Here is a 12,895-nt window from a genome sequence, read left to right on the forward strand (position 1 = left end):
GAGAGCAAAGCAATGCATTTAACGCTCTAGTAAGACCAGCCATCCGTGACGTGTGGGGCGGTGAGAGGCTGGGGCAGGGGGCCCAGGAAGGAGCTGGTTAAGAAGATGACTCACTCTGTGGTGAGAGCCACGTTGTTATTTTTTGTTGGCATTAGATGGCAACTTAGATATAATGATTCTTGTTGCAAGCAAATCTTTCCTGGTAAGAAATAGCACAGCTGGCCTCTCATCATTTAACCATAGCTGTCCTTCTTTGGGTGAGAACACACTGCTTTGAATTTCTAACTTTGAATTTCAAATATCTTCACATGCCTGTTATATTGGGCTAATAAATAACACTGAAATTATGCAGATGCAGCAGTCTGTAGACATCTAAACACCTGTTCTCACCAGCACCTGTCCATCCCTACCTCTCTGTCCATAGCTGCTCGGCCAAGACAGGCGGCCCAATCTGACTTCTTTCATTTTTTTGTATTTTTTGCTGGGGATTCAAATGTCTTACTTTTGGAATTCAGACATTTAACATAAACATTTCCCTTTAATGTATTAATGAAGACAGGTGACAATGTCTATTTTTAAAGGGGAAAAAAATCTCATCATTTCCCCAAATGGCGGCAGAAGCAGCTTGCCCCTTGCTTTTGAAAGCATTAATCTAACTCCATCTGAATTTAAGGCACAAACATTCTGTTCTCAAAAGGAAGGAAAGTGTAGGTGGGTGTGTCTTCACTCTGACAAAAGGTTGGGTTGCCACACCAGGAAGTAAAGGGCACCCATGTAAAAAAGGGAATGGAAACAAAGCTTTCCCGACAATAATTAGGTCTTGAAACCCCAGCTTCCTTTAATGCACCTTTTCCACAGCAGGCAGAAGCTTATTTCAGGCAATGTGGTTGTAAAACGCAGTTTTGGAGGGACATTTTGTATCTGAAGACCCAGAGGCATAGGCGTCTCCAGCGATCGGGAACGACCCTGTTCTCCGCCGACTTCAGTGGTTCTCGTATGTATTGATTGAGGTGACCTAACGCCCAATGGATCCTGCTTTGCTTGTTTCTAATGGCCCCCCCCACCCCTTGGAGTGTTCGTGTTGTGTTAGTTTGTTTTCATTATCCTCTTTAGTAACAGTAGACCCTCTTACACCCCCTAGGGTGTCCGCATGCCGAAATAACGTAACTTCTATGACTTTTAACAGAGCTAAAACGTCATCCACTGTGGCCACTCCATGTGGACGTGGTGAGCGCCATGGCAGCAGGATCCATAAGGGACTGGATAAGCCGGTGTTGCCCAACTCAAGGGCTCCCCGTGCCGCGGGCATGATCCAGATGGTTCTTTACCCATCCCCAGACCCGACTCTCCCAGCCCTCACAGGCAATGGCAGCGGTACCTGCTGGCACTGAGGGGCATTCCGGGGTGCATCCCGGGCACAGGCTGCCACTGGTTTCCCTGGGAACAGTCACAGCTTAGGCCCTGTGGAGACTGCAAACGCTGGCTTGTCGTGTGTGAAACAGAATCATTGTACTCCGTGGGGTTATTTCCTTAGTGACCCTAGAAACTGGTCTTTGATGTTGACACTGGTAAAATGGTGCCCGTGGAACGGTCTCTGATTAGGACGTGACCTCACAGGCTGGTCAGAGCGCCTGGGGCTGGCGTGCTCGTTCTATACTGGAAGTCGGCCAATTACCTTCACGTCATCTCCTCAAATGGCATTTCCCAGTGACTCCTCTTCTCAAGACTGGTCATGGAATACCTCCCTCTTAAAGCAGTAATAAACAAGAGAAACAGAGAGGAGTGGAGAAGTTCTAGAACCGTCCCTGACCCAGGTGCAGTGGCGGCTGACTCGGGCATGACGAGGTGATCACATGTTGGTTTTACCCGATTAGTAAGGGGACTGAGTGTGTTAGAAAGACCACTGCCCCTCGTACCTAACGATGTTGCTTGTCATTTATCCCTTCAATAGTGTTAGTGACGGTGTCACTAACAGCGATGGCCCACCCATAGCACCTGTCATCACGCCTTAGCTTCTGTGTCCTCGCAGCAGTAGGTGGCTGGCACTTGGAACTTGCTGTGTCATGTTTCCTTAGTTAAGGGCAAACATGCCAAGAACTGCAGTAGAGTCCCAGAGTCCAGAAGGGAATTGATTATAGAAGAGCTCTTCCTTTCCTAGTGGGACGCTGAGGCTCACCATGCGCCCCATCCCTGCCCTCGGCCGCCTCTGGCTTCCCGTGCCCTGTGGACCCCCACCCGGCCACCTTTGGTGCCATGTGTACACATTACAGCTCACAGAGCATACTTCATCTGTCAACTCAGCCCTCAGAACCTCCTTTTCAAATACGTACAATTCCTGGCTTATGAAGCAGGAAATTAAGAGCCACCAAGATTAGTCGGTTTGCCCCAAAGAACATAGATGAGAAGTAGGTGTGTGGGGACCCAACCTTGCTGTTTATTGCACTGTTAAGAAATCTTTCAAAGTCAAGTCCAGGCCTTCTCTGTTGTGTTGAGTTGCCGTCCTGTTCTGCAGAAGCTCCTTTGGTTTCTCATGCAGGCTTTGCGAGTGGTTTGTAAAATGATCTGTGATTATTAACAAACCCCACTGGCTTCCACAGCTTCCCAAAGGCTCCGGTTTCCTAGAAATCGCTTTCCTAACCTCAAAGTGTTGGCAATTCTATCAGAAAGCAGCCCAGGAGATGTTTAGGCGGGGTGGACCAATTGCGGACACACCTCCATCTTACAATGGCAGTGACATTTCTGTTCCAAAGGTTTGGGATTCTTTGTAAAATGATTCCGTTAAACGTGGGAGCAGGTTGCTTTGTCTGACACATGGAGGCAGTTTTCTGGAAAGTCATCTGGTGACACGTAGCCCTTGTCACCCAGAAACTGTTCATAATTGTCCTGCCCAAATGGTCTACTAGTGTGACCTAGAAAAACTAAGATGGGGAGTTGGAAGGATCGAGTCCTCTGACTGGGATGCTAGCTCATAAAATAGGGCTGATGAAAGCTGATATTACTCTCAACGGGACAGAAAAGCTCAGCAAAAATGCAAGTGCATCTTAGCTAAGCCACGAGGTCTGAGGGCCAGTGTGTGTTGGTTACCAGCTTGGAAAACCGCATTCTGCAACCTTGGGTCTTGTTCCCGTGAATGGTGTGACCTGGCCTTATGTTTTCTGCCAGCACATAGAGTCTAGGTCCTTGGAAAGAATCAGAATTCAAGAAGGTTTAGACACATCCGCACTCAGGATTCGGCTAGAATCAGCGTGGGTGACGTTCCCCTGATGGAGTTCTAGGCTGTGAAATCATGGTGCTGAGTTCATGCAGCCAGGGCCCCTCTCCAAGCCTCAGCCTCTGTTGCCCAGATGCGGAGAGTGCGGTGGGGGCTGTCAGGAGGGGGGCCCGCTCCCCATGTTCCTGAGCAACCAGGGGAGTGCTGAGCCCTGCCTGTTCACGTGATTTGCGTTTTCAGGATGCACACCATGGGGGGGGGGGTCGCTCCCACACGTGCCTGACTCCTGCCTGACTCCCTGTTGACCAGCATCCCCGTATCCCAGAACCTCCTACTTAAAGCTTCAGCTCAGAGAGCCCAGAGCCATGTATACAGCAGGACCCCAGCACCAGGGGCTCACAGCCCACTGGGGACACGGGTCCCAGAAACCCCCAGCTCCTTCCATGCAGGACAGTGCAGCTCGCCGCAGGGACCAGTGCTTACTGAGTGCATGGGAGGCAGCTCACGGCGATGGGGCGTCTGGGGCAGACGCACCCGCTCTGGGCCCTGAACGGAGGTTAAGACTGAGGAGGAGGGAGTCGGGGAGAGGAACGTCTCCTCTGCGTTTACAAGATGGCCATCGCGCTGGGCTGTGGCACCGCCTGTGTGGCATGAAGTGTAAAGGTGCTCATTGGATCACCCAGAAAGGAAGGAGGCAGCAAGGACACAGATCATGAAACAGCCCAAGGTCCTCAGCTGACGTTTTCTGGCAATTCTCCCGAGTTCCAGAAGACTCAAAGGCAGGTTTTTGGGGATGCCCACCGTGGATGCCAACTTTTTATCTGCAATTCAAATTACATATGAAAATGTCCAGGTTATGAGCCATCATTCAACAAACATTGACTGTGTGCCCTAAGACTCGCTAAGTGGGCGAATGTGGGCCCCATTCTCAAAACAGTTTGCACAGAGGGAGGATACCCTGACACCCACCGCTGCCGCACGAGCCGACGTGATTAACGCCGTAGAGACGAGGGTTCTAAGTAGAAAGTGTCCATGGCGGTGGGTGGTGGGAGAGGGAGGTCAGGGTGGCGACAGGCACGTCCCAGTCGGACGCTGAGGGAGGAGGTGGCGTCTGCACTGACCCTGAAGCAGGGTAGGTTCGTTCCAGGAGGACCCGCACGTACAGAATGGTGGTGATTGGAGGAGGGAGGGTTCCCAATGGGGTCTAGTCTGATTGCGATAAAGAGCAGTCGGTTAGTAAAATGAAGTTTGAACGAAAGGCAGTGCTAGTCCAGGCACCAAGGTGGGTTTTGCGACGGGCGGTGTTTTGAACCAGAGCTGCTGATCTGGTCGCCGTGAAGGAACTGGAGACGTCAAGGTCAGGTGCAGCGAGGCGGCCGGGGCCGCGAGCCAAGGGCAGAGCCCAGGTTTCAGACAGTGACGCACGCGCCCGCACCGCCGGGCGGTCGGGGCTTGGGGCTGATTGTTTAACTTCTCTAGGCCTCGGTGTCCCCGTAGGTAAGATGCGAGCCTCAGCTCAGCCTCTTCTCAACTGAAACAGGACAATCCTATAGTATTGACCATGTCCACAGCTTAAGCGATGGTCATCAGCACTGAAAAAACAAAAGACCCGGCCACACGGTGCCCAGAAGGGTGGAGTTCGTTAGGCCTTCCTGTTGGCTCTGGGTGGCGGGCTTGTTAGTGGCTTTTGTTTTCATTCAGCTTATGCGCCTCGCCTTTCTTGCCCTACGTGCGCTGTGTGTGGGATGAGAAGTGACCGTTTTAAAACCCGAGGCCTTGGTCCACCATCACCACACCCCTCACACGTACACAGACGTGGACAAGTATCTGAGGTCAGTTTTGAGAACACTTCCTGCTAACTCTCCACTGTGGGGCGAGAACGCCAGCAGTGTTTTCATCATGTGTTAACGTACCTCATCGTTCCAAAGGTGACCACGTCTGAGAAGAAGCACTGTACCCTTTCTGTTCACACCGCTCACACCTGGGAGGACGGGACCTCACAGTGTTCAGTTATTGTGGCAGTTTGTGGTTTTGTTTAAAACGCTTTCCTACCAAGGTCTAGCTTCTCCACAGACAACGGGAAAACATACTCTCGAGGCACAGATGAAAAGCATCTTCTCTGCAGACACCAAAGTCTCCTAAGATGTGGTGGGTAAATTACATCAGTTCAATGTCATAAACGATGTTTCGTAAAAATACTAATAGAAAAACACGGAACCGAGGAAAGGAGAGACGACCAGAACAGGGCAAACAGCCGCCTGGAGCCACACATGCTGAGAGAAGGAAAAATGCATCTCCATTCTTCATCGAAAAAAATGCTGTGTGTGTCTCTTCTTTCCTCCCTCCTATCACCACAGCTCGCATATTAGTCTCGGTTTATATTTCTTGCCATAAATTTAGAAATTCAAGAGAACTTGGCAGTGTGATTTCACTTTCCGTAGTTAAGATAAATGTGAGACTTGAAGCAGCTGTAGTTTACGGGAATTAAGATAATATCCAGTGTCCCTCTTGCAGACAATATTTGAGATTGGGTTAAACCTGCCAGGTTCATCATTTTAGGATGTATCATGTGTCATTGAAAGAAGCTCAGTCATTTGTGATAGATTTTGTGAAGCATGTTTTCCAGAGAAAGGCAAGGACCCGAAATCATTTTCCCAGGAGCCATTTTCTATCTGTAGGCTGTGCCTTAGCCACTCTTGAGAAAAGCAAGTACAGAAACACTGACATGACACGTCAGCCAGAGCTGTCCCTGCCTCCCAGGCCGCTCACACTCACCATATTTTAAGCTACATAAGCTAATCGATATTTTCAGAAAACTTAATATTGTATCATGCAGCAGTGTGGTCCTTATTGGGAACGTTTTGGTGTGGAAATGTGTGTTTGATATCCCACAGTGATTGTCTCAAGAGAGCAGCTCATGTTTCCTTCACTGAGCCCCTTAAACTGCCCCTTCCCCACATGGGAAGCCTGGGGTCCTATGGGGAGGGAGGCTGGCAGGCGACGGGGGCGAGTCTGAGCAGCGCTGAGAAGATGCTGAGGTCCGAGGCCACGTCATGGAGATGTGTTCATTGCTTGGCCTCGCAGGTCTCCATCATCTGCACGAAATTCCCCCTGATGGCCCCTGAGCAGCCGGAGCAGGAGCCAGAGGACGTGTGACAGTGGCCACCTGGGCCCTAGCTTTGCCCCCCCCACCCCCTGCAGGGGCCTCAGCTGAAGGCGAGTCCTGCCCGCCATGCCCAGCAGGCACCAGCCTTCCCGCGCTGGTTCAGCACACACGCCGACATGCAGGGCAGACCAGCACGAAGAGAGCACTGTTTTCTGAGTGAAAAATCCGAAACAAGTCAGCTCCAGCCAAACCACGGGCACGAGCTGTGGGCGCCCAGCGAGACTGTGTGATGTGTCCTTTACCCTATGCCTCTCCCTTCCTCCCCTTTGTCCTCCTGTCCCCAGAGTGGGTGCCCATGGGCATGGAAGTGGCCCAGAGCCTTGGTGGGGAGGAGGCAGAGAGCAGGTCCGACCTGCCCCAGAGAGTGACCTGAGCTGGGCTGATGAATCGGACTGAGTGGACGAGGGGTCAGGGTGGGCACGTTGAGGGGTGTCAACCCTTCGCTAAACTTAGAATGTCTGACATGTACGTCTGTGTGTGCGTCTGACCTCTGAGACCTGGTCAGTGTGTGTGCGTCTGACCACCGAGACCAATGCATATTATTTTATTTGTGGATGCATTTGAAAACCTATGTCCACTTACGACGCATTGAAAAGCCACAAACAAAATGTTGGAGGATGTGACCATTATTTCCTTTGGGTATAATATCAATAATGCAGCCAGTTTGGTCCTTGCAATGCTTTTCCTTAAAATTGGGGTCATTTCTCGAGTGAGGAGACTGGTTATGAGCGCGTAGGCAGGGCAGCCAGCGAGCTGGCTTTGGGGGGCGTGTCCCAGGGCCCTCTGTTCCTTGTCCACTTCCCATAATCACTGCAACACACTGGTGCCCAGAAAAATAAGATCGGAGCAGAGCAGCGAGGGTCAGTATTTGGTCCAGTTGGTTTTGCTTCTGTCTCTGTTAACACTACCAGCTGCTCACCACTTTGCACACCTCAGAGCAGCCCAGTATCTGAATGCATCACACCGAGCCAGTTCAGAGAAGCCAGTTGTCAGCAGGATGACTTCTGTGCAAACAGAAATGGGAAAGAGGCCAGCAGGCCAAGAGATGGGTGTGCACTCCCAGCCCTGGACCTAACCTGCATGAAGTGACTGTTGGTGACCTGACCCCCAAACAGCCACCTCTATCTGTGGGGTTAGACATCTAGGCATGTTAGGGTTGGGGCTGGGTGCGTTCCCACCTCCTTTGAGCATTGTTAGCGCGTACCCCAGGAAACGACATCTCTGGATTAGATATCAGCCCTCTGTCTGAACAGGCTAGCATGCTTTCCCGGCTGTCTGGGGGAGACCCCGTCGGACCCCCAGCTGAGCGCCAGCCCACTCTGGAGACTCTCCTGAGGGTGCGGTTTCCACTCCTCTCTCAGGGAGCTTCTGAATTCTAGACTTGCATATGGTGTTGACTGGATACGTAAAATCGTATAAAATCGTTCTAAACAGTGTGTTGTATAGTTTTCAGTGGAATAATTTCAAGAAGTTATTGCAACATAGTATCTGCTATGTTGCAATACCTAGTGGTTCTCTAAGAAAAACAAAACTACTTTCAACACAAAATATGACTTACCCAGTGGCTTTCCCAGATTGAGGTTTATTAATAGTTTTTCTTTAGCCCTCCCACAGCTTCTGTGTCCTTCCTGTGTGATAGTTTTCCTAAGTGTGTCCCTTCTTTCTTTGACACAGACAGCGGGGTTCTTTCTATGTGTGTTTCCAGGCCCCAACGGCGCAGCCTTCACACCCCACCCCAAACCTCCCTGACACCCCAGCCAGGCACTTGAGGCCCCGGCGCCCCGGGGCCCTTTGCACCTGCTGTCCCCTTGCTCTGGCCAGACACACCTGCATCGTGCCTGTCCCTCTCCCGACCCGTGTAAACCCTCTCGCCCTTCAAAGCCCGTGCAGTGAGCTCCCTGAAGGCTCCCATCCTCGCTTACTCCTGGCTGGGCACGTTTTCCATCCGGTTTTTGTTGGTCCATCAGATCTGGTGTGCCGTGTGCACGTCCTTGTCCCCCAGTCGTTCCACACTAGCCAAGGAGGCGACGTCCTGGTCAGGGTGTCCCCACCGCCCAAGCTCCGCCGGAGGTGAACACGCCACAAGCACTTCTGACCCGGGAAACAGAACCGGAGCGCAGCCCTTTGCCGCCCCTCACGCGGCTGGTCTGTGTCCTGACCCGGGCGGCGCACCAGCTCCCGCCTCGCACACGCAGGTGCGATGTGGGCCCGCCCCCCCCCCGTGCCGCCCACGCCGCGCAGGAGCCGCCCACGCGCAGGCCCGCGCTGCCCGGCGCCGCGCGCTGACTGTGCCTTCCCTTCCAGGCCTACATGGAGGACCACCTGAGGAACAAGCACCGGCTGGAGGAAGAGTGGGAGGCGCTGTGTGCCTACCAGGCGGAGCCCAACAGCTCGCTCGTGGCGCAGCGGGAGGAGAACGCGCCCAAGAACCGCTGCCCGGCCGTGCTGACCTGTGCGTACCCAGCCCCGGCGCGGGAGGGGAGGGCGGCGGGCGGGCTGCACCCCCGTTGTCCCGGAGTGTCGGCCGCCACCCTCCCGGTGGGAGGCCCTTCCCCCAGCTCCCCGGGCGCCCACTCTACCTGCACACCGTCCTGTCCCTGCAAAGCCCAGGGTGGACATCACCGTGTGGCGCTGTCCCCGCCGTCAAGCCGCAAAACCCGTTCCTCCCCTTGGGGTCCACGGGCGTGTCCCCAGCCCCCGCTGGGACAGCAGACGCCAAGCACGTGCTCTGCTGCTGTCACTGTGATTTGCGACTCGCTTCTTAGTGTCTTCCAGCCCCCTCTTCTCCTGTAGTTGGGACCACACCACCACCCGTGAGATGGTACAGCTCTGAGGGTGGGAGGGTACGGGCGTGGGTGCCGGCACCTGGCGCGAGGTGGGCAGTGGTCCTACCACGGCAACGTGCCAGCCTTAAGGTTATTTCAGCAAGAGTTTCTGGGGACCATGTCTCTGGCCAGGAACCGTGGCCAGAAATTGGAGCTATAAAAGGAGACCAGTTCTTGACAGTGAGGTGCTCAAGGTGATGACCCGGGCTGACATTGTGCATTGTGAGTGGCGTGTTGTGTGTGACACGCGTGATGTGCTGAGTGATGTGCAGATGCAGAGGTCCACACAGGACGTGAAAGGCCAAGCTGGCTGGGTCTGAGCCCCCAGCCCACCTAGAGCTCCCTTTCTTGGGGCACTCAACTACTGACGCACCAACTTCCTGTGTTCTAGCACATTCTAGGCCAGGCCTGGACTTGGATTAGTACGTGAACCCACCCTGCAGGGAGCAAAGGAGCCTCAGGAGTGTGTGACCTAAGTGTGACATAAGCTGACACTGTGACGTCCTGAGTAGGCTGTGTGTGTGTGTGAGTGTGAGTGTGTGTGAGTGTGTGTGGACTTCCTCAGTCACTGCCCCAGTAGCCTTAGCGTGACAGGTATTCGTACGTACTTCAGATATAACAAAATGCACTTTGTTGGCTGACATTTTCGAGGGCACAGCAAAGCTGCAGTCCATGTCAGCATGTGAGATCAGCATCCATGTGGGGACACACTTCCCGTGTCACAGGCCCCTGTCTCGGCCCTTTGGAGCCAGGCATGGGAACCAGAGGTCACAGGTGCCACCCAAAGCCAGGGCCAGACTCATCCTGACAGCCCCGCTGTTCGCTTACCTGGACAGGAAGCTGTGCTCCCATCAGTGGTTTGAGCAGCGTTCACAGGTCAAACAGATTAAAAGCTAGGATCTTGTGTTGCTTTAGACGCCAACCTGGGATTGTAGACCTGGGTAGTACCTGCACACACATCTGGGTGTGTTTTTCTAACAGGTTAGTGAGTGTTCAGACCAGGCTCTTCATTTCCATGAGATCTGAAGGGTTTTTCCCTAAAGAATTTTACAAATAGCCATTGTAGCAATTATAAGTTTTATATTTAGAAGAGAAATTTTAAAAAGGCCAACTAACCGTTGTTGTTAAGTACCTACTGTGTGCCAGGTCCTGCTGACAGAGACACCCAGTGAACCAAGCATGGCCGCTCAAAGGACGCAGATAGTGGAGGAGTGGGAGGGAGCAGGGGAGGGGAGGGGGCGGAGTGCAGGGGTGTGAGGCGGCTGCTTGGGGCAAACAGATGCTCAGTAACTGCGCGTGGAATGTCTCCTGCGGGTCTGGTTACTTACTTGGATTATCGGGTCTCGTGTGGTAAATATTAAAATGTGAAGCCTTTCCTCAAGCACCGTGGAAACCAGAGTGCAGCAGACGTGATGGTCCCTTCCACGTGCCCTGCAGCTGTGCTGGCCCCTGGGCTCTGTCTGCTGCACCACCCACAGGCCAGATCTCAGTGAAAGTAGCGTCCTGCCCTCAGCCGTGCCGAGAGGCTCCGTCACACGGGCCCAGGGCCCGACTGGCCAGAGCCTCAGCCCTCCGTACTTGGGCCACAGCTAGGGCTGAGAGGACGCCGTTTCCTCCTTAGACTCAGGCACCGAGCGTTAGAAAGACCCGCCGTCCTTGACCCCTGCCCCCGTCCCGCAGCCTGACAGGTGGACGGTCAGTCGGACAGACAGGTGTCTTAGTGGATAAAGGGCTATGCTTCAAGCAGACGCGGCCCCTGCTCCAGCCACACTGCTGGCCTTCTCCACTTTTACAAGGAAACCTTCCCGGATTTCCACCTGCACCCTTCCCGCGCAGGGCCCCGGCGTGACGGCGTCACTTCAGGTCTTGTTGGTCCTGGCAGAGCCCACCAGTGAGAACTGCCTCCTGCGTGAAACCTGCTCCGTGTCGTCTCCTATCCACCTTAGGCTCAGAACCACCCTGACACGGGCTGTGGGTGCGGGAGGCGGCGTCCAGGCACCCCAAGCCTCCATGAACAGGCAGGCCAGGCCCGTGTCCCTCCCCAGCGCCCACACTTGGCGGTAGTGTCTCCATTTTCTCTCTGTCTTGGGGGAACGCAGAGCCGTCTCTGTCTGCATCAGCTTCTTGTGCTGTCTTCTCTCCCATCCCTAACGTTCCCTGGTTTCCCGATTGGACAGGTCCTTGGATGTACCAGCCTCTGTTCGCTCCACCCCCGGCCAGACCCTCACCCCGGCCCTTCTTCCTGCCTCCAGCTCCCTCTGTGAGCCAGGCCCGTGCTGTTTGCTAGGAACCCCCTCTTTCACATCGCTGCTCTATCTGAGATGGACGTGACCGCCTAACTCGCGATGCTCCCCGTCAGCCTCCTCCACGTTTACCCGCTGGGCTCGGGGGGGCCAGCACCTGCATGCTCCCTTGTCCCTCCAGCCTCTTCCATGTCTTGGCACATTTGACATCTGAAGTGCCCCTCTGCCTGCCGGCACTGGGCTCTTCAGAAGAGGCTGGGGGACGTCTTAGTGGCAGGTGGCCTGGGAAATTCAAAAGTGGCCAGGTCAGTGACTCTGTCTGCTCACAGCTCGGAGATTCTAGCTCCGTGCGAGTTCCCTTTCAAAGGAGAGAAGGCAGCTGGCATTTATGAGGTGGCGATGCATACTGCGCTGGGCCTAGTGATACTGTCTCAGGAGTTTAAAGAATTTAACATGCTTTTTAAGTTTTTGCATTTTTAAAAAGAATTATGCAATATCCCGCTCACCTGCATTTTAAATTAAGAACAGTTATTTGCTACCCTGTTTCCTGCAAAATAAGACCTAGCTGGACCATCAGCTCTAAGGCATCTTTTGGAGCAAAAATTAATATAATACCCGGTATTATATTATATTATATGGCTCAGTCTTATAGTAAAATAAGACTGAGTCTTATATTAATTTTTGCTCCAAAAGACACATTAGAACTGATGGTCTGACTAGGTCTTATTTTCGGGGAAACACAGTATTTGGGGGTGCCATCTTAAACCAAAAAAACCATTTTAATTCTGCATTATAATAAGAGAAATAGAGATAACAATAGTAATGGAAACGCGTAGAGATGAAACCAGAAAAAATGAAAAGCTGACAACCCAGATACATAAAGACCGACGAGGACACTTCCTGTAGCGCTGTCCTCGCTGGGCTTTTTAGGACGTTGTCGAAGGAGACGGTCTAGCTCAGTGTCCAGCCAGCGTCCCCACCCTGCCAGGTGAGGGTGACAGCTCACGGGGCCGACTGCTCCGAAGTTGGGTCACCTGGGTGGCACCAGACTGTGTGGGAACCAAACAGCCACCACCACTGGGCCTGTCGAGAGCCACCACCCCCACCCCCATGAGGCCTGTCACCTTCCTCGCAGGATCACCCTCCATGGGCCGCACAAGGACACTGGGAGCGAAGCCCGTGTGCTCTGTGCTGCTGGGGGCCATCTCCGTGGGCGGCTGCGGGCGCCGGACGTGACTGTGTTGGAAAAGGTACATACATTTCAAGCTTCCACAGGTGACTACTGGAAGCACACCTGGGACGGCAGCCCCTGGCTGAGCACTGTGCGCCTTAGACACAGAACAGAATACCTTTGGTTTAAAGGTTTTCCAAACTCTACGAATCCCGTGGAGGAATGTTCCGGTTTAGTCACCTCTGAGTGACCAAGATTTACTGCCATTTGCCTGGAGGG

The 12,895-nt window shown here is 53.4% G+C and overlaps 1 protein-coding gene across 3 annotated transcripts in view; it reads left to right on the top strand.

Annotated features, from left to right (window-relative positions):
- The window catches only part of PTPRN2 (protein tyrosine phosphatase receptor type N2), a 419,465-nt gene that overhangs the window by 364,610 nt on the left and 41,960 nt on the right, over positions 1–12,895 (top strand). For all 3 annotated transcript variants that reach the window (XM_074315027.2, XM_088799758.1, XM_074315029.2), the window contains one exon: positions 8,682–8,829. In XM_074315027.2, the coding sequence (XP_074171128.2) occupies positions 8,682–8,829 (148 nt within the window). The remainder of the gene's footprint in view (positions 1–8,681; positions 8,830–12,895) is intronic.

This window comes from Rhinolophus sinicus, chromosome 8 (assembly GCF_057876585.1).
Source record: "Rhinolophus sinicus isolate RSI-liver-muscle chromosome 8, RSI-T2T, whole genome shotgun sequence".
NCBI lineage: Eukaryota > Metazoa > Chordata > Mammalia > Chiroptera > Rhinolophidae > Rhinolophus > Rhinolophus sinicus.